This window comes from Triturus cristatus, chromosome 3_2, assembly GCF_964204655.1.
Source record: "Triturus cristatus chromosome 3_2, aTriCri1.1, whole genome shotgun sequence".
NCBI classification, from domain to species: domain Eukaryota; kingdom Metazoa; phylum Chordata; class Amphibia; order Caudata; family Salamandridae; genus Triturus; species Triturus cristatus.
This window is the reverse complement of record NC_140584.1, coordinates 162,919,459-162,941,905: the sequence shown is the minus strand read 5'-3', so window position 1 is coordinate 162,941,905 and position 22,447 is coordinate 162,919,459. Positions and strand designations below refer to the sequence as shown.

At 45.7% G+C, this 22,447-nt stretch overlaps 1 protein-coding gene across 1 annotated transcript in view; it reads right to left on the bottom strand.

Moving 5' to 3' along the window:
* Positions 1-7,830: 7,830 nt before the first annotated feature.
* The window catches only part of SCN4B (sodium voltage-gated channel beta subunit 4), a 201,628-nt gene continuing 187,011 nt past the window's right edge, over positions 7,831-22,447 (bottom strand). The window contains exon 5 of the mRNA XM_085647419.1: positions 7,831-10,279. Within this exon, the coding sequence (XP_085503545.1) occupies positions 10,207-10,279 (73 nt within the window). The 3' untranslated portion in view covers positions 7,831-10,206. The remainder of the gene's footprint in view (positions 10,280-22,447) is intronic.

Genomic DNA, 22,447 nt, shown 5'->3' with positions numbered 1-22,447 from the left:
GCACCGATCTGTGCAGTCAAGGAAGGCATTGGCATTGAACCACTTTATGATGCAGGTGCTGCATCAAAGTCGAGCCGCACTGTCCATTGGCGTTGAGTCCCTCAGTCCGTTGAGGCGCTGTCGTCGATCAGCTCCAGCGTCGGCACTGTAGGGCAATGCGTTGGTTCTGATCGGGTCAAAGTCGTCACTGCATTGGTTTTGATGGTTCTGGACAGCAGAAATCACCTCTCAAGAGCCCAGGACTGGGTTGGCACCACTTGGCAGTATAGGACCCACAGATGGCAGAGTCCAGGTGATGTTGCAGAGTTGAAGAAAGTCTTTAATGGCCCTAAGACGTCAGAACAAGGGGCAAACCAGCAAGCCCTTGGAGACCCTATGGGTTCAAGTGAGATGGGTCCAGTCCCTATCCTCAGCTGGGCAGAGATCTGCAGGCAGCTAGGCAGCTCAGAAAATCAAGCAGAAAACAGTTGCTTCAGAGCAGCAGTCAGGCAAAGTACAAATCCTTGTGGCACAGCAGTCTTTACTCCTGGTAGAGTTCTTCACAGGTCCAGTAGCGTACTCTCTTAGTGGGGTCAGAGACCCAGTATTCCCACCTAAGTGTGCCTTTGAAGTGGTTGTGACTTCAAAGCAGGACCTTGAATTGCACTTGTACTCTTTCATCCCAGCCCTGTCTGCCAGGCTATCTATGGGGGGTTATCAGCCCTTTGTGTGGAAACATGACACTGCCTATTCAGGTGTAAGTGTCAGCTCCATCTCCCTCTTCCTGCTCAGGAAGAGATATTAGAATGTAGATGAAAGCAGATGAGTGTCTCGGTCACACCCACCCTTCCTGTGTTTGTGGATGTCTAGAGGGAAAGTTGAAAGAGTGTAGCTGTCACCCACCCTTGATGTGTATTGGAGACAGGCTGCAGGCACACAGAGCTAATTTAAAAGCAAAGAACTGTCCACTTTCTAAAATTGGCTTTTCTAAAATAGTAATGTTAAAGCCATTTTTACCATGAAAGAGGATTTCTCGTGACTATTTGAAAGATAAAAAACAGGATGCAGCTAGTCCTTTCAAATCAGGAATTACAGCTTTTAAGTGTTTTAAGGAATTCCCAGTGCTAGTCTCTGAGAGAAGTAGCCCTTAGGGCTACCTAAGGCCTACCTTAGGGATGATTTATGCATGATAAAAGGGGAGTTCAAGGCTTGGCAAATATTTTTCTATGTCAAGCCGAAGTGGCAGAAAACTGCACACACAGGCTTGATTTGGCAGGCCTAAGACAGACAGGTGCTGCACGCCCACTGGTAGCATTTAGATTACAGGCCCTGGGTATATGGTATACCACACAAGGGACTTATCAGTAAACTAAATATGACAGTCATGTATACACCAATGTCACCATATTTAGGGGAGAAGCACATGCACATTAGCACTAGTTAGTAGTGGTAAAGTGATAGGAGTCCTAAGGCCAACAAAAAGATAAAGCAAAAAGAGGAGGTAAGCAGGCAAAAGGTTTGGGGGAAGACCACCATAAGGATGACAGGTCTAACACTGCCACAAAAATAAAATGAAAACATCGCACCACCTAAATGTGGCCACCACATGCTTGCAATAAACATGTTACAATGAAAAACATTCACTGATATGTCTGCTTTACTTCTAATGTCAAGCATTTCAGTTGTGCCAAGCATTTTATTGTCATTATTTATGAAGGAGACAATAATAAATCCCTTCCTAACCAAGCACTCAAACTACAGGTATGTTATAATGTCACTGAAACAGCTTTACAATAGCAATTTTAAAATAAATCATCGTATGAATGTTGATTCACCAAAATGCCAAGGGTAGCGGAAGTGACGTTAATGACATCCCAGGAACTGGCATCCTATGGCCCTTGACCCAAATTCTTTCCAGGAAGGCATGTCTCATGATCCCAACATAACACTCACACTCTCTTGCTCTCCCTTACACTCATGAATTATTACTCACTCACTTTCATTCGCTCTTTAACTCACTCATACTCATGCATGCTCACTGACACCCAGGCCTAGGTTCATTAATGCCATGCAAACCCAGCACAAAGTGTTAGGATGGGATTTACTATCCAACACACATGTTGTATAGCATCCCAAAGAAATGTAAACTTGCACTATGCACAGCTTTGCCGTATTTTGTATCAAGTGGGCTTTCCATGGGTGGTGCATGGGTTTTCCAGTGCTACTACCCATGGGTTTTAACCGAAATCCCTATCTACAAACATTGCTAGAGAGGAATTTGAGCCCAAAATCTTAAGACTCCTCGAGGCAGGTATAGGAGGAGAAATGTTTTCATTTCTCCTCCTTTTTCTAACTTTGCATGTCTGCTGCATTGTACATCACACATACAAAGTCGGGAAAGGCTTAAAGCATAGTTTTTGGATTGGAAGGTAACCCTTTCAGTACATAACCTATGCTACAAAAAAAAGCATGCCGATGAGCTTGTGTGTTCTTGGCACTGATTTTGCAACCTCTGAGGTCAGGGGATGCAATGTGTTTCTTGTACTGAACCATATATCAAGGCCGCAACCAGTATGAGGTTGCTTATTTTCAATTTTAGACTGGACCTGGCCTGTACATTTACCCTAGACTATTCCTATTGGAGCAGGACCACATCTGATTTACACACTGCTGGTTTCTGTCTGCAGTGTCATGGTGGGCAAAAAGCAGTGGACCTGAAGGCCCCCCGGTGTAGTGGAACTCAAGCATTCTGCGCATTACTTTCTTTGTTTCTGAACCAGATATCCTTCAGCGCATGTGACATCTGTCACAGTGGCATAGCTAGCCATTCTGTCGCTCGTGGCGGTCCCCGCATGTAAGAGCGGGGGAGGCGGGGGGATTCCCACGACGGACACCCCACATGGCCACAGGTAAGAGCGGGGGGAGGCCGATCTGCCAAGTAACCTAATATTGATAACATGGCTTACTCAACAATCACCAACAACAACTAGGAAATGGCGCAAGGATGATCATGGCTCTAAACACGCAAAGGTGAAACAAATATATGTGAAGGGCAACCACGGATTTGCGTCAGAGATGTGCTTTTGCGCTGTAACCTGTGGTGCTGTTTGTGGAGAACACATAACCTATGCATTTGAACAGACACACACTATGCAATTTTTTCACCCACCCAGCCAATTCTCTGAGTCAATATTGAACGCTACAAAAGACTTACAATAAAAAGCTTTATTTCATTCATTGTCCAAGCAAAGAAAAACTGGTCAGTGCAAGTGTGTCCAGCACGCGACCACACTATAAGTTCATGTACATCCTATGTGCATAGTAATCTATCAGGCAAGGCCTGTACACCAAATCTTGTGTACCACAGAATACACAGGTATACACTGCTGTACACTGAAGTTACTCCATGTTGGATATGGCACACCTTGGTGGGGAGATGAGATGGGCCTTCGGGCATAATTTGCAATATTTTATAAATGACACGAGTGTCTACGGTCAATTTAAAAGCGTATGTTTTTCGAAGTGTGGACAGAGGCAGGAGGTTGCAGAGCAGGAATTTGTGTATATTCATTCTTTGGCTATATTGAAAATTGATTTCACCAAACATCTCCAAAGAGAGCATTTTAAAATTGATATTCCTCAAATCTTGAGCTTGGAGGCTGTTCTAGAGGCTTGCGGAAAGCTTTTTTGGGCTCACACCCATAAACCCAGCAGGGTCATGTAACATATCCAACATATATACATATATAGCTCTGAGTAATATTCATTAAATATGCAATTATTTAGGGCAGGAGTACCAGAAAGCTCCAGAGGAAGAATTTTACCTGTTCTTTCTATGTAGTCAACCCCTCCATTCTTTGTCCACATTTTCCACCTTTATGTGGGCAAAACACATCAGCAGAGGGCGCTTGATTTAGATGGGGCGTAGCCGGACCCTTGACCAGATGATGGAATCCTAGCACAAGGCTAGTTCTGTAGCCCATCAACCTTGAAGTTGTAGGGCAGAGGTTCTTAATCTGTGATCCACGGACCCCTGGAGTCCCAAAATGAATATCTAGGGGGTCCGCAATTGCTTAGAAAATTAAATAGTATTGACAGATTAATTAAGGGCAAATAAATAAAAAAGCAAAGTTGAAAATTAAAAAATTAAAAATATTGTGTAAATGTGAAGGAATTTGAAATTGGAGAACAAAAAAGTTGGTATCCTTAGATTGATTTGTGGGAGCAGTGAAAGTGCATTAAACAGATTGTAGTATGGATGAAGCAGAACCTCCAACCTTCCTATTAAAATAAAATTATGTTTTCTTTATATTTATTTTTTATATTTATGTATTAAATACAAAATGTCCTAATTTGTGTATTTGCTAGATGAATGCCTGTTTCCATATTTTTGTGTACCGTTTTGTGGTTCAAATCATCGAAATTGCTCAGGCTGGGATACCAGGATTACAATTATAACACAGTGGGAGTCCCCAGATTACAGTAATGATTAAGCGGGGTCCACAGAAGTCAAAAGGTTGAAACCCACTGTTGTAGGGGGTTGTGGGAGGTTCTCTAGATGTTTCTGTGGTGTAGGCACTTGTTGTGCAGTGTTGGAGGAGGTCGACGGCAAGTCAGGCTTGTTGGAGCTCATTGTAGGTGTGTACGGACTCAGAACAAAACCACAAATGGATGCCAGCGTTGGTTTGCACAGGTATGGGATCATGGTGGCCTCTGGTGGGTCAGCACCTGAGAAGCGCTCGTGCTCAGCCATCCAAGTGACCTCATTTCTCTGGAGCTTGCTTGTATTCCTGCCAACCGGCCAACGTCCACATTCTGACCGGCATAGCTCCCCCATGCATAGGAACATTGAAAAAGGCAGCCGAAAAATGTGTAATTAACAGTCAAACACCTAATTCTCATAAATGAGTTAATTGGTCTTTGAAACTGAAAATTAGTGCAAATTAGGACATATACACACACCTTCTTAGGACGTTCCCAATCCACTCCAGCCGAAGAGTCAGTGAACAGCTCCCCCGTGAGCACCACCCAGGAGTCCACAATCACCTACCCAGGACTTCCAAATGCATCTTAATAAAATTATGTCTCTCCCACATCTCCTAAAAGTTCCTCCTTCCGTGTTTGCCAGGTGGCACATTACACTATGTCCAGATGTCTGTCTTACATGTTTTGATAATGTTATTCTCGCACATTTCCACACTTTCCCTCGAATTTCTAAAGTCAATATGTTCCCACACACTTTGTTTTACATATACGGGTATCCACGACCTCCCCACACATCCCCCTCATACTTTTTCCAGATACTGCTCTCACACCTTTTCAGATATTGAGTCTCACACCTCCTTCCGATGGCCCCCCTTCTACCTTCGGATTGTTCTGCCTCATACCTTCTCCAGATGTTCCACTCTAGCCACTTCAGGTGTCTACCCTTTTAGACGTTTTCTTTATGTTAGACCTCCCGACAATTTTGACCCCATGTCCTAGTAGTCGCAACTTATCAGAGTCCAAGCACCCCTTCAACATGCTGCATCCTGAGCTTCATGCAACTTATACTTGCAACAACACGCAGTGCTCCGTAAGCCGCTAATCATTAGCTAGACCAAGCTTTTTTCAATTCCTGAGTTTTCATGCACATTCAGCTTTTGTAGAAGGTATGTAATTTGTCTAATAAGTATGTTACCACCTTGAGGTTCAAAAAACAACAGAGAAGCGTATTCCTTGAGTTTTTGGCACTTGATGAATTGGGGCATATGGATCTGATGAGATTTGGCCCCTGTCAGGAAGACAGACTGCAAGATGGAGCCGGCAGACTTTATAGGACTGAGTCAAGCAGCAGAGAAAGGCGGCTTGGTGCACTCGCACACTACTGAAGCGCTAGGGCCAGCAGCCAACAACCTCACAAGTTGCCCAAAACCTCACTCCAGTCCCTACAGTCTCTGAGAAGCTGTCCTCACTATATCTTCCATTTTGTCATGAGCGCACCAGGTTTCTTCATCTCCATCGGAAACATAATCTAAGATGATGCAAAAAAATTGAACTTTATGGCTTTTGAAAATGAAGTAATCCTTACGCGTGAACCTGAAATGTAATAAAATGCATGACATGCACTGCAAGGAGAGGAGAGTGATTCAGAGCAGTTTCGGAAGCTGCGCCAATTTACAGGTTGAAATAGGAAGATGGTCCCAAAAGATTGTTTCTTGTTCCAATCAATTGTGTAAGGAAAAAGCATGGATCCCCTGTGCATGGCTGCATCTATGCACCTGCTAGCTGCCTGCCCGCGTGTGAGATCCTCAAGCATGAGCCATGCACACGTGTTGCGCGTAACAAAGATGCATGATTTCCCTTGGCAAGCGGAAAGAGTATAAAGTCCACACAGATGCGAAGCAAGGTGCATTCATAATTACATATGTCCCGATCCATGCAACATACGTAGGGACCAAAGGTCCTCCAATATCCAAAGGGCCACAAAGAAAACCCTAACTAGCGTAGGGGCAACAAAGGCGACTAATCAGAGGCTAGAGAAGAGATTCGTCATGAAAATATACAACCGGTGGCTTTCGGAGGTGCGACCAGTGCTACCTTTGGGACATTATCGATGTCTTTATGACAAACTCTAAGCCAATCATGTTTCTCCATTCTCAAAAGTCCCTCTACCAGAGACCTCGCGTAGAACGAAATCTCTCTCATGCCAGGCCAGTCCGAACTGGTGTTCCTCCCCTGTGGTTTTCACTCCGAGCACCAAACAGTGGATCTCAGTCCCACCATAGGGCCTGTGAAAATCACTCCCACCTCTGGGAATGTAGAACTTGATTCCAGCACAAGCACTCTCGACCCCTAAATTGCAGCACCTCATTCACCAGTGATGTTCACTCCCACAGCCAGCTTTGTGGCAGTCACTCTCACAACACAGATCGAGGAATTTGCTGTCACCACTGCAGACTATTCTCTCCCATTCACAAATTTCCATGGCATCAATTTACTGTTGGAGGCCATGGGTTCAAAGAAGCTCTGAGCCAATTAATGTAGAACAAAATGCAAATGCCAAACAGGATTTGATTGCCAAGGGCATGAATCTAGACAGCTAGTCCTGAAGTTATTGCTTGGGCTAACTACCTAGCTGCTGGGAAGGTAGGTATTCTTATATATTGCTATCTCCTTCTGGAAACAGAATCTAGAAAAGATGGACTAAGCTTTGGTCTGTTTCAAGACCATGACTGATCCCTAATAACACTTTTTCCTAGAATAGCAGCACATTTTGGTGGTGAATGTCTCCAGCGTCTTCCCCCCTACCCAGGACTGCCAATGCCATTCAAGATTTCCGAGAATGGACCGAAATATTAACATTGTCCCAAAAATGTTTGTCTATTACTTTCTTCACTATAAGGCAAGAATCAGGTTTCTTCCATTCGCTTCAAGCAAGTGCTATATTCCAGGCTGTGACTTGATGGATGACGTCTGTCCCACATGTGATACAACCATCTCTTTTGTTTGTGTTTGTCAGACTGGGGTAGCCAAAACCTGGAATTTAGGTAGGCAATTGCTGCGGGTCATGGACAAAAGTGAACGTCATGTGGCCAATGAATTCCATAGGGGGGTACCATTTTCTTTCTTCATCCATATTAGATAAAGGAGAATGTGGAATTACTGAGCCTTATGGCCCCATTTATGATGTTAGAGGACACAGGTCTTTTCTGCCAAAGCAAATGAAATTGGAGGAGGTCTAAAACCCTTCAAAATACTCCATTTTGTTAAGCACCTGGATTTGTGGCACACAAGAGACTCTTTAGGACATGCCAGCATTTGATCTCCGCCAAACTGGGTGTCTGGAGACACTGAATCTTTTTTGGTAGTCAGAGCGGATTCCCATTTGTCCTTTGGTCACCGATGCTAAGACCTTTCTCAACCGTGCCACAAAAGGAAGCATGCTCATTGGGGAAGGACGCCGCAGAGGCAGGTCCATGCTATCCTGATGGGTGCTATGGACAGCTGATACACAAATCATGCTGTAAGGATCGACAGTAACAGTGTTGTGTTTAGTTTTGATGGACTGGCAAACATCTCCTGATCTGGTCTTGAATAAGACCTATAGATCACATAAGAACATATCCGTATGTAGGCCTTAGTCAGACATTAGGGCCAAGTCTACAAATAAGACCAGAAATCTTAATGCTGGGACAACACAGAGTAGATGCAGAGAGAAGTAGATCTCCAAGACAGGAGCTTAGGGGAACCTCTTAATTTTTTCTGCAAAGTCTAATAATTTGCAGAAGATCTGTTCCCAAAACGTCCGGCCCCATACCCTGAGCCGGGAGAGGATATAGAAGCTCCCTGAACAGAAGGGGCATTAGAAGCTAGGAGAATTTGAGGCATGTAGCTGGATAGCGCAAAACCTACTGCCCTGGATGCCTATCCTAACTGAGCGCCTGGCCTAACATGGAGGCAGAAGATAAAAATAGGGGACCCCGAATGCAATCCCCCAAAAGGCAAAGATCTTGCGAACGGTATCACCCAGGATAGAGCAGATCACAAAATCGATGATAGGTGGTGAAATTAGGATCCCTGCATCCAAGAACGAGTGCATGTTTAAGTGCGTGTGGTTGTCGGAACTTGATCTGAGAATGAGCCCATGGATTGAATGCGGATATCTCCACCCTTGTGAATTCTTTGTTTTCTTATAATGATGGCGCCTCTGGTGTGGAACCAAACATAGTTATTGGAACAAAAGCTTTCAGTTCACAGTTCTAAGTGCCAGGGGCAAATCTTCATCGGAGGATACAGTAGAGTACCATGGTACACCCACGAGCCTCCAGCTGAGCTTACACCACTATGGGCCTGATTTATATATCGGTGAAGAGGGTACTCCATCGCAATGGTGACGGAGCTCCCTAACCACCACTATAGTGGTCTGCCAGCCAAATTTAATTTATAAATTAGGTGGGCAGCCTATCCACATGCGGACAGAGTAATTTACTATGTCCCAACGAGGGACCCACTGGCCATCAGCCTAAACATTAGATCGAGCCCTATATCTTTACAATGTACTTGAGACTCAATTTGCAATTTCAACACTTCAACCTCATGACCCATAGGCTCAACCCTCAAAATTGGCATTAACCTCTATCTGAACCACACTCGAATGAAAAGTTCACCTAAATGACTACTGGCAGGGCCTGCAGAACATGCACTTACAAAGGCGCTGAATTTTGTAGCTCTTATTGCAACTAGTAAAGTGTATAATCTGTTTCTTGTTGTGTTTATAATTTTCATGCAGTACAGCACAGTGTCACCACTAGTTGGTAACAGGGCTATTTAAATATATGTTAAAACAGGAAAATATACTCCACTGGAAAAAGCTCTCGGAGTGATGCCGTGTACTAGTAGTGATGTCACACTCATATGTCATTTTCCTGAAGCTATATAGACTGAGGTCAACTTCCAGAAGTGTTGTCACAGTCTGACTTCCACTTCCTAGAGTGAAGTCAGAGTCGGATCTCAGGTTCCTGAAGTGATATTACTAGATCTGCCTAGGAACCTGACAGCACTGGGCAATGAAACCAGGAAGATAAGAAGGAAGGGCCCTCATAGTGTGTCATTGCATTAAATAAATATTAAAACCAGCAAAAGTCATTTTTTTCTTACTTCTTCACATTTTCCTGCTCATGGATCATTTTTCTTTCATTAGAGTTTAGTCTTTACTGTTTGCCTACTTCACAATTTGCCTCTTCCACAGATGTTGGTGTGAGTCTTTTTTTCATAATCGGTTTCACATTCAAATTTCTCTACCAGTGAGCAGTAATGAGCATGCTAGACAACCTGACATTCGCCCTGGTTTTCAAAAATCATGTACTCATTTTTGGTAAAATGTCACCCTTTTGCGCAATGTCCCTAAATGTCCTTTAACAAATCACTTATATTCGCAAGCCATTTTAGGTTTATTTTCAAACATACACACAATGTTAAAATGGCCCTTAAAACATTTTACAAGGTGGCTGTCCAGCATAGCTCCAACCTGTAGTTCCTACTGCCTCTCCGTGAATGTCCATCCGCAGTACGGTCAGTCTACCACTGGTTCATGCATTTGTTGTTGGAGCAGAAACTGGGTGTCAAGGCACCTGTGTTAAGGGTCTATACATAAATATCTGCTGATATGTATGTATACCCGTGCAGCGTGCTCGTGGGAAGGATCCATTGATTTGTTTTCAGAAGGGGTGGCAGAACAAGAGTTCGTCAGACCTTGTGCGGAGTTTTGGAGGCGATTTCTGTGTTGTCATTCCCTGAGGAGTTCACGAGGTAGTCCTTCCTAGGAGAAAACAAAACACTTTAAGAAAAAAAGGTAAGGTGGTTGGGCGGTCAATATATATATATATATATATCTACAGACAGAAGAAAACATGTCCTATTTCTGGCCGGCCCCACAATTGGAACATTCTGGTGCCAAGGTAAAATGTATGGTAGGATCTTGTTTTTTGAGTTGAGGTGGCCTCCATTCAGCTCTGAGAGGTGTGGATCTCTTTAACAGGTATGCCCCTTGGACTTTCCTTGATGACTGTGACTGACTGGGTAGTCATGATGATCGGAAAGGGAAAGGGACACGAAAGCCTTAAAAGCTCAGTACCAGGGGGGTTTCCTTGAACCCATCAGGAAGGAGCCTGAACATCCCAAAGGCTGGAAGGGCCCTTCTGACCTTTTTGGGGAGTAGTCTAATTATAATAACCAAAACACTGCCGGCTTGGCTGTAACATGTGGAAATGTATCTGCGCCAACCGATGTGGTTGGATGGGGACCCCCAAACCTGCATAGTGTTAGTAACAAAGTAGAAATCAGGACTTGGAATATTGTAGGCATTAAAAACAAATTACGAAACAAGGATTGGGTAGACCTAATTAAGTCACCCCAATTGATCTGTTTACAATTGATCTGTTTACAGGAAACCTGGCATCCAGAGAACTTCCATCTAGATGGGTAAAAGACCTCTTGTGTCCCAGCCATCCCCTCCTGCCATGGATGAGCCTAGGGGGGCCTGGCTTTGCTAATTTCCACCACATCCCTGCTAATAGTGAAAAAGTGTCTCTCCAGATCGCTCTTCTTTGAGATATTTGCTCTCCAGACCATTGAGAAAGCCAATTTTATTCTGATTAATTTTTATAATAATATTTTTGCTCAAAGTCTGTTTATTGAGTTCTACAGAACACATTAGGTTCCATTACATAACATAGGTACCATCGTTTAGTCTTCAGACTCATTTTTTATTTTTAAAACCTTTATTTATAAGTTCCACAAATTGTAAAACATTACATTTCAAATTACATGCTCAACTTATCTTGCTTCGCTTGGTCCTGGTTTAATACATAGCAGTTATGCACAATCCAGCTTGAATGTCCTGGGCTGGGGCATAGGGAACACAGTCTCGTATTTTTACACATCTTGCATTCTACTCTAGCGGTGAACACAGCTACCCTAGCCGCACTGCGGCTGAGCATCCTATTCCATCTGGGAGCTAACATATGTCTGCTCCAACAAATATGACCGATAAGGTTGCCAAATATCAAGTTGCCTAGCCTCTGCATGTTGCAGTTGAGCATACAGCTCGCTGGTGGTATTGCAAAATGACATACTAAACATCCAACCTTTCAATTTCGGTGGATATTTACTCCGCCAATGCACTGCGACCTCTCTTTTGGCTAATATTAACGCTATTGCACTAAAACGCTGGTACAGCTTAGCAATATCTTGTACATAACCTACCAGCGCCTGCATAAGTGTAGGGGGAAGACTTAAACCAGTCATGTGCGCCAATTCACTAAAAACCTGGACCAGCATTGAGCCACTTTGCTACAAGTCCAGGGCATATGCGCAAAATTAGCCATCGGGGCATGCATGTGAATATGTGGGGTCTATGCGATGGACCCTGCCTGGGGAGATATAGGCTCGCCATAAAAACTTAAAATGTAATATCTTGTGTTTGTGATTAAATGAAGCTTTACATGTTTGCTCGCAGCATGCACGCCACTGGGCATCTGAGACAGGGCTGCCCAAGTCCGCCTCCCATGCCACTCGTATCCCTTCGTCTCTAACTGGGAGCATGGCTACTGAAGCCTTGTACATCCTTGACATGAGGTGTTCGCGGCTTGTGTCCTTGATGAGCAGTGTCAGTGGGGGAAAGTCCGGCAGTTCCAAAGGGTAACTTGGAACCTGTGACCTAAATGCTCTCTGCAACCTGCACAGGTTGAATTGGTCCAGGAATGTGGCGTCCTGAAACTGGCCATCCTTCTCATGAGAAAATATGTATCCAGCTGGAAACACATCCCCAAATGTGGCCAAGTTGAATTTGGTTAAGGTACGCTGTATCGTTACCTCCCGAGTAATAGGTACCCACAAGTTCCCTGACAGAGGGAGTGCCGGAGAGTACAGCAACTGTGTCCCTATCGCTCGGATAAGCTGCATCCAGACCCAGCTAGTCGTTGACAGCGTTTGTATGTCCTGTGGGTCCCGTTTTAGACCGACCGGAAGTAGTGCCAATAATGAAGTGGGGTGAGATAGGTCCTCTTCGGGTCGCAGATATGGAACCCGAGAGTCAAAGTGATAACAGTGTACTGAAAAGCTACTCTGTGCAACCAGGCAATAAACACGAAAGTTAGGGGTTCCAGGCCCACCAGTTCATAAGGGAGTGTCATGGTGTCCTAGCTGATTCTTGGCTGTTTGCCACCCCACACCAGTTGTATTGACTGGGAGCGGAGCATGGCGAAGAAGGGCTTGTATAGCGGTATTGGGATATTCTGAAATAAATATAAAAACTGCGGCAAAACAACCATTTTAATCAGGGCTATTCTGCCCGCCTTAGCAATGGGTAGTTTCAGCCACCTCTCAATTTTGTCGCCTAATTTTTCCATTGCTGGACCATAAATAAGTTGAAGGATTTGAGCTGGGTCCTCATGTATATGTATCCTCAAATATTTTGGTGGACCGATTGCAAGGCGCCTCGGTCGACTGGAAAATTTACGATGTGCCCCTGTTGATGTGTAGGCCCGATTGAAGAAGGGGTCCCAAGTTATCATCAGGGTGCCTCACATATAAGATGATTATATCATCAGCATATAGTGTGATCAATAATGGGCCTGTTTTAAACTGTATATCACCGTGAGAATGATTATCCTGGAGGTGACGTACTAAGGGGTCCATTGCTATTAAAAATAACAGCGGTGAGAGAAGATACCCATGACGCATCCCTCTCGAGATTGTAAAGGGGGACGTCAACAAACCATTCACCTGCACCCGCGCCACTGGGCGCGTGTATAGTAGCGAAACCACTGCTATAAACCTCGGGGAATCCCTAGCCTAATCAGAGTGGCCCGAAGAAAGGGCCACTCCAATGAGTCAAAAGCCTTTTCAGCATCTAAAAGGACTGCAGGTGCCGGAAGTGTGGTTGCAATCCTATATAGAGTGCAGAGATACAATGCTGTGGATCTCTGCGGGTTAAAGTCTGCCTGTGCAGGTGATATCTTTTGGTCGACAATCAAAGCCAATATGGTAGCTAACATGTTTGCTAGAACTTTATAATCAAAATTCAATAATGGCAGCAGTCTATATGAGCCACAGTACCTGGGATCCTTGCCTGCCTTAGGGAGTAAAGTGATCATGGCTTCGCGTACAGTCGGGGGGAGCACACAGGTTTCTAATGCCTCCTGGTAAACATCAATAAGATGGGGGGCCATAGTTTTTTTAAAATGCTTTATAAAAGCTACCAGGGAAACCATCCAGACCCGGTTCCTTTGACCCATCCATTGCCTCTATGGCCTGTGTCACATCCTCCACTTTAAATGGTTCTGCCAGAAACTCCCTATGGGCATTCTCCAGCCAAACCAATGCTATTTTGTCCAGATAGCTATTATTGGCCGCAGTGTCTGGGGAGACCTTGGTAGCATATAATTATTTGTAATATGAAAGTATTTTGGTCTCTATTCCCTCACAATCTGTCATGGACCCACCGTCGTCTCCAAGCAGGCTAGTAATGTATGTGGGGCTTCTGTTGGGCCATATCAGTCTATCAGTCTGGCAAGGGTGCGCCCTGGGCACTCACCCTCCCTGTATCTCCTGGCTACAGCAAATGTCCCCAGATAGTGTGATTCCCTCTCCGCTGCCTCATGAAACTCAGCCAGGAGTGCTGCCCGCCGCCTCAAACCCGAGTTCGTCTGGCCGGTACCCGATCAGCGTCTATTGCTGTTAATTGAGCTTCAATCCTGGATAAGGCATTGCACAAGTCTTTGAGAATACCAGCTCCCTTTCGATATGCACACCCCCCTGATATATGCTTTAAATGCCTCCCACAGCATAGCTTTAGTTTCCACTGTACCTGTGCTAATCTCAAAGTACTCGTATATGGCCTGACCTAGCTAGGCCTCAAACACTTGACTGCGGAGAGCCATCTCTGGGAACCTCCGCCACCCCGTCCTATCTCCTGTACCCAATATCTTCAACCCTATTACATCCGGGGCATGGTCTGACAGGGTGTGGGGAAAGCGGCTTGCCTCGCCCAACTACGTAATCAAATTTGGGGTAAGTAACCAATAGTCCAGTCTGGTCCAAGTGTTATGGGGGGCAGCGTAATGCATGTACATTGGTGTGTCTGCGTGTATATGCCGTCAAGCATCAATCATCTGGTAAGTTTCAATCAGGGTGGAGAGTGTACGCCGGGCTCTAGGCTTCGCATCCGGTGACGTGGCAGGGCTATCTAATCGTGGATTCAATAAAATGTTTAAGTCCCCTCCCATGCATATCTGTTCCTCCCCCATCCTATCAATGCTGGCATGCAGTTCCGTGAAGAACTCCGGGTCATCAGTATTTGGGGCGTATACATTAACAAACAGCATTGTATTCCCCAATAGCCATCCCTTTACTAGCAGAAATCTACCCGCCTGGTCTGAATACACCTCCACTGCCCTAAATGGAACTTGCATGTGTATTAAAATAGAGTATGTGCTATAGCTCACAAAGTATCGGTTTGGGCCCCAACAGGCGGCAAAGCTTGGGGGAATATGCGGGAGCAAATGTGTTTCCTGTAAAAAGGCAACGTCTATCCTATGATGCTGTAAGTAATGCAGAACTTGTTTGCGCTTACGTGCATCGTTGAGTCCCAGCACATTCCAAGACATTAATATCATGTTGTCAATCTGGTTCTTACTATGTACCATTCACCGAATGTGTTGCTAATCCACTGTATGGACTCTTAGTGATTGGAAATATTCTGAGCATGAGTCTACTGTTATAAAATACAAGCAAAACTGCAAACATCCCCCTCCATTTCGATCACAAATGTAGTAGTGAAAGACTCCTTTCCGAATAGGTCGACCAACAACCCTTCCACAAATGAGTCTAATCGGCCAATGTTCGGGGTCTCCGGGACTCCCATAATGCAAATGTTGTTGTGCCTTCCCCTGGCCTCCAAGTCCTCATTCTTGATGGCTATGGTTTTGAGAACCCTTTCCATTCTCTCTATCCTTTTAGTGGCCTACGCAGCACCATCTTCTAGGTCTGAAATACTGCCTTCGGCTGTTTCGAGCTGTCCTTCATGTTGATCCATTCAGGCTTCCATTTTGTCAGGCCGTTTGTCCAATGAATTGAAGCGTGTGTCTAGCCCCTTGAATCCTGCCCTCAACTCTATTATAAGCGCCTCGCATCCATGAGGGTTGGCCTGTGGGGGGGGGGCTGCAGTGTTGCCTCCCTCCGCCATGGATGTTCCAGGTGTGTCTTTCCCCCCAGCAGCTTTTTCAAAATGTATCTTCCTTTGTTTGGGGTCCCCTTTTCCCGTAGTAAGCCTGTCCAGGTACCGCCACGTGGCCAAAGCAGCCCTCCGGGCACTGCCAGCGTCAGCGCCAGCAGCGTACTTCTATCGGGACAAGGGGAAGTTGCTGTGCCCAATCTGCGTAATTACTCGGCTTCCCGCACACCTGGGGAACTCCCAACGGTCTGCATGTCGCGGACTGTTCGTATATCCTGCAGGGGCTGACTCGTCTTCCCAAACTCACTACCAATTCAATTATCCCAATTTCTGCCCCCTATAGACCTGGCCGTAGAGACTGAGATTGCATGTGGCCTTCTACTTTTGCTGCGGTTTAAAGGCATGTTCAGTTTCTCGGGCAGGGAACCAGAAAAGCAGTCCTACTCATTCATGCCCAGGTGGGCGACCAGGAAGCAGGCCCCCAAGCTCACCCTCTGCCCCTGTCACAGCGGGGCCTCCAGGGATGATGTATATAGCTTATGTGACTGGGGAATGCCTTCCGAACCTTCCACCCAACGAGCCGCTCACCTCTGTTCTGGTTGTTGTCGTAATCAGCTGTGTGCGACCACCTTGTTTCCACTCCAACGTGGGCCTCTCGGACTGGCGGCATTCTGCTGCCGCGCATGATCCTACCAATGCCGGCCTAGTTAAAAAATCAAGGGCCCGGCTTCCCGTTGGCCCCGCCCCTTCAGGGCCCATTTCTTCAGATGCGCAGCGTGCTGGATCGCAGCCTCAGATTTAAGTTGCAGCAGGATCTTAGTGTTGCCTGTTGTACAGACGCTCAACCTTACCCTCGCCATCCTGCATGTGCGCCGCTACCGTGGGGCGGCTGTTTTTGTCGAGGAATTCCAGCGGAGCTCCTAAGTTACGCGGCCATCTTGGTCCGCGGCTTAGGCATGCGCCCCCTAGTCTTCAGACTCATTGACATTACAATGCATGCATGCAAAATTGACATATCCACTGGAATGGTGGACAGAGGTGGATGAAACTTAGGAGGGGCAAGTCAGGCCCGCCAGAGAGCTGTGTCAGGGCTTGAGGGTCTTTAAGGCGGAATAGACACCAAACAAAGGGAGGGTGAACAAGGAGAGGGGGATGAACCTGGGAGAGGGTAGGGAGGAGGGGAGGCTAAGGGGAAGAGGGAGGGAGAGGGAACCCGTGGTCCTCAGCGAGGTCTTCTGGGAATGAAGTTGTGCACAGTTGCAGGGGGTGGTTGCTGTTTGTGAGGAGGTGGGTTGCTGGGACTACTCTATCAGAGTCATGAAGTGTGAAGGGGACGCTTCGTGTCTAATCATCAAAAAGTTAGATGGTTCACAACCTAGGGGGTTGGGAACAGGAGTATTTCAAGCGAGATAGGTAGTGGAGAAGGGGCGACCAAAGTCACTGACATTTCTTGTTAGTGTGTACGAGCTTGTGCGTCATCTGCTCCAGTGCAATGATGTAGCACCCAGAGCTTAGTGAAACAGGATGCTGTGGGAGGGGCCAGCAGAGTGTGCCAGGAACGTGCTATGATCTGTTTAGCTGCACCCGTCATCTGCCGCGCTAGGTACCAATCTGCGAGGGTCATTGCGGTCAATGATACAGGGCAGGTGCCTAATATGATTGTGTGGTAGTCGTCTGCTATTGGATACCCCAGAGTGCCCTTGATGTGGCTCAGGATCTCCTTTCAGAAGTTCTTCAGGGTAGGGCATGCCCACCATATTTGGTGGAAATCACCTCGCGGACCCCACAGCAGGAGGTGGGAACTGCGGGATGCATGGCATGTAAATGGGTGGGGGTATAATACCATTGAAACATGAGCTTGTTGGCCACCTCCTGCTGAGAAATGCTTCTGTGTATGGACAGAATGTCATGCCAAAGTTGCTCCCACTGTTTCTGGGTGATGTCGGGTGCGTCATCCGGGAACCATTTCCACTGGTATGGGTTGCGGGGGAGAAGGCGCGATTGTTGCAGAACTGCATATGTTTTAGATACCAATCCCCGGTGGGCCTGCATAGTTGCGGACAAGGTGTACAAAGAGTTTGAGAGGGCAAGTGGCAGCCTCGGGATGGGGGGTGAAGCTGGAAATATTGGTGAGGAGCAGTTTCAGACAGGAGGAAGTCCTGTTTGCATTGTTCAAAGGACTTAACAGTCAGGCCTTGGAAGAGGTCGTGTTGTATCCTCTATTCGCCCGACACCCACTTCCGGAGGGCCTCCTGGGGGAGAGCTGGTAGTGTGCTATGGGGGTATGTGGCGATGGCAATCTGGTCAATGCACGTCTTACAGCCAGTTTGTCCCAGATCTTCCAACACACTGCATGTCGGGGTGGAGGTGGAGGTGTAGGCGCTGCGTGGACGGGATGTTTTGGGCAGCCAGGCAAAGTCCCATAGTGACCTGCAGCCACTGCTCTGTCCATATGCAGCCAATGATTTTTACTTTCCTGCACCACCCATTCAGAAAGGAAGCATAGTTGCACTGCCCAGTAATAGTCCAGGAGGTTGGGGCATGCCAGCCCCCCTCAATTGGGGGGGAGCATTAGGAGTGCTGCGGATATGCTAGGGTGTTTTCCCCTCCAGATGAAGGAGAGGAGGTCAGCCTGCAGTTTGGTGATGTCTTCGGCAGGGATAGGAGTGGGGAGCAATTGAAATAAATAGAGACGTCTGGGAAGAATATTCATCTTCACCACGTTGAGGCAACCCAGCTAGGAGATGTGGAGTGGCCTCCACTGGCCGAGGTCTTCTCCAATCTCCCACCTCCAGGAAGAAAGGGAGTCTGTGATGGTGATAGCGAGATACTGTATGGAGTGCGGGGCCCATTGGAAGGGAGAAAGCGCCAGAAGGTGCAGAATATGCTGCAGCGGGAGATACAGGTTGAGTGCCTGTGACTTTGCTAGGTTAATTTTGTATCTGGAGGCGTGCTTGTAAGTTTGCAGGGTCCAGACGACCGCGGAGAGAGAGGTGTCCGGCTCCATGTGTGTCAGTAGGAGGTCGTCAGCATAGAGCAGGATCTTGTGTTCCTGGACAGCGAAAGGGATGCCCCTGATGTTGACCGAGCGTCGGAGTTGGATAGCCAGGGGCTCAACCACCCAGGCAAAGATGAGGGGGGACATCGGGCAGCCCTGGCGGGTGCCTTGGAACAACGAGAAGGAGTTGTGGTTGTGCCATTAAAGCGAATGGAGGAAAAGGGCGCTGACGGGGCCGAGCCCTATTTTCAGCAGCACTGCCTTCAAGAAGGCCAAGCTCACCCTGTCGAAGACCTTCTCCGCATCTAAGGAGAGGAGGAGAGCGGGGATGTAATGGCGCTGGGCCTTGTATAATAATGTTTTTGACAACACGAGGAATAGGGTCATTGACGACCTGGGGAGAGAACTGCAATTTTTTGAGAAATGTGTTTCAGAAAGCTGCACTTACATATGGGTTGGTGATTTCAACATCAAAATTTGCAATAAGCCCTCTAGTAAGATGTGTGGATACACAAACATCCATGAGGGTAACCAAACACACTTTCCACATAACCCATATGGTGAGGCCCTTAATAAACTGATCTTCAGATATAATTTAGAGTTCATGGAACATAGACTGGATAGTGAGGGAAAATTAATTCATCTTCCAAGGAAATCGCTCTGTTACCACTATTGACCACATTCTTGTTGCTGAATGGGAAGGGTGTACTCTTTTAAAATTGTTCCAAGCCATTTTAGCGATCATCACCCATTGTTGATGCCATTCAATAATAAAACACAAAGGACTAAGGGACTAGAATTGGTGGAACGTATAGGAACCCTTGACACAAATGGTATTAGCCTCAAATGGACAAATGACAATGGAGTTGCCCTACTAGATAAAGTGATTAAGGACGACCCCATTGAATTTTCAACTTCCACTTACCAAAATTCTTTGCCCTGCCAAATTATAGATGCTTTCAGCAAAATACTAACAGCTATTGCTGGTAACCTGAGATCAACCAGAAAGAAGCCTGATAATAAACCCATTAGGTGGCCTAACCAGGACTTCTCGTAGGCAAACTGGGACCTAAAGTAAGCCCTCCAGATCCACCCCAGAAATAGGGAGGAGGTTTTAACCTTGAGACTCGCTTATAAGCAAGCGATAAGGAAAAGAAGGGCAGATCTACAGGAGGAAGTGTGGGCAAATTTGCAACAGGCAGCTGAAACAAAGGATGTTAGCCTTTCCTGGACAACAAAAAAACAGTCCTTTTTAAAAGATTAATCAGCCCCCGCCCCCGGGTAGAGGTGCTAGTACAACAGGCCAACTGGCAGAGCCAATATGAAGGCATTTTTAATCCAGAAAATCATGGCCTAGACGTTACCCCTGGAGCAATATGCTACGTAGGACCATCACATCTAAAACCCATTGGTTTGGAGGAGGTTACTACCGCCTTGGAAACTTTTGCTGCTGCTTAGGCACCCAGCACTGATGGGGTCCCATTTGACACATTTAAATCATGAATTAATTTATGGGCCCCTATATTACGCAGGTGTGCAGCACGGAAGCCAGAGGATATCTGCCCTTATCTTAGACAGAAAGCATTATAGTACCGATTTTTAAAAAGGGAGACATAGGGGAGGCAAGGTGTTTTTACCCAATATTCCTCCTGGCTTCCTCTGCTAAACTAATGGGCAGAGCCTTACTAGAAAGGTTGGAATCCTGTGTGATAGACAATCAGATCCTAACAGACGCCCAATATGGTTTTATGGTATAGAACAACGTATGACTCTTCATCTGCTCATTAGCAAATACACCCTGGCGAAAAAGGGCCACATCCATTTATGTTTTGCTGATTTGAGCAGTGCATTTGATCTGATTAAGTTGTGGCAGTCACTGGTTAAGATGGGAGCCCCCACTGAGATTGTGAACTTTTTGTCACAGCTATATGCACAGTTAACATCAAGGGTACTCTATGGGTCAAAGGAAGAAGTCAGACCACGTTTTAAAATCATTTGAGGAATCCGGCAAGGCTGTTTCCTTGCTCCCCTTTTATTTTCATTATATATTAATGAGGTAGATGACATTTACAAACAATCACTGCAGACGCCCCAAACGTTGGCCAACGTCTTACACCGGTATTCCTGTGTGCAGATGACACGTCTTGATCTCTAGTACTGGTGATGGCCTCCAGCTCTTGAATGGAGGTTTCACCATGTTTATGGAGGACAATGATATGAACATTGATTTTTACAAAACCTTTACCATGACACATGGGAAAGGGAGACCCAAGAAGAAAACTTATCATATCAAGGGAGTAGCACTTACGGCAACAGAAAGTTTTACATATCTAGGTGTGACTTTTTCTAGCAATGGCCAATTGGGGAAACATGTGGAAGTAGCAAAATTGAAATTTGTTAGATCATCAGAAACCCTTCTTAGGTTTGCATCAAAAATTGGATATAAGCCCATTAGAGAGCTGTTGACCATACACAGAAGTAAATGTATTTCTAGTGTCAATTACGGAGCTCCCCTGTGGGGCTTGACAAACTGTAAATTGTTGCAGACACAGGAAAATCCATTTTTATGATGATTATTAGCAAATGCCCTACTCAACCTTTTCTTATATAGTTCACAAGGAATTTGCAGTCCCCTGTTTAGGGGACTGCATGCAGACAAGCCCCAGCACACTGTGTGATAATATATGGAGTAAAGACGGCCCTAAATTCGCCAAAGAGATGATAACAGGTTTTCTTACTTTGGAATATAAAACAAGAATACCATGGCTGGCCTATGTAAACAGTTTGTTAAAGGGGGTGGATGGGAAATTGAACATTGAGGGTCCAGGGGGAGTCTTACAATGTAGTAAGAAAGATTTAAAAACAGTTCTGATTGGGAAAAGGATGGCTGATAGGGAAAATACAGTGTTTTAAACCAACTGTGTCAATGTACCTCTCAGATCCCATACATCCAAGTGCCCAGAGCTACCTCACCCTAGTATCAAACATTCAACACAGATTTTATTTAACAAGATTGTGAATAGGCACACTGCATTTTTTGGTTGCTTCCCCCGTAATGAGCTTTTGTTCCCAAAAGTTACCCAAATGCCCATGCGACTGCAAGTCCAACTAGTCCACAAGGCATTTTATACTCTTTAGTAACTTTTATATGGATCTGAGGAAACAACCATTGTGGCCATTGTTTATAAAAGAAAATAATATTTATCATAAAGATGCTTTTAATTGTGTGTAGCTCTAATATGTAAAGGCAGTTATTGTTATTGTTATTATATTATATATTATATTATTATATTTTTATATTCATATTTGTTAAGCGCACAAATACTCCCCGAAAGGGTCTCTCTGGGCTTGTGCACCTACACAGGTCAAAATTTTAATTAAAGGTTAAAAGGACAAGTTTTTAGTTATTTTTTAAAATGAAGCAAGGTCAGGGCAGGAACATAGCTGATTTCAATGTTGAGGGGTCAGAAAGGAAAATAAATGGCCCCCATGCCTGGTAATGCAAGTACGTGTAGGATTCAGTTGCTCACTAGATCTGAGATTTCGGGTTGGAATGTAGGGCTGCAATTTATTTTGCAGATAGCACGGGCCACTTCCATGTAAGGACTTGTAGACCAAGCAGAGAAACTTGAAGAGGGTACACTTTTTAGGTCTCGCGCCTAGCGATGCAGTTTGCAACCCCGCCCGCGCAGCGAGAGCCCTTTTGTCCGGGTTCCGAAACGGACCCTGGAATTGTACACGGTCGTGCGTGTGTT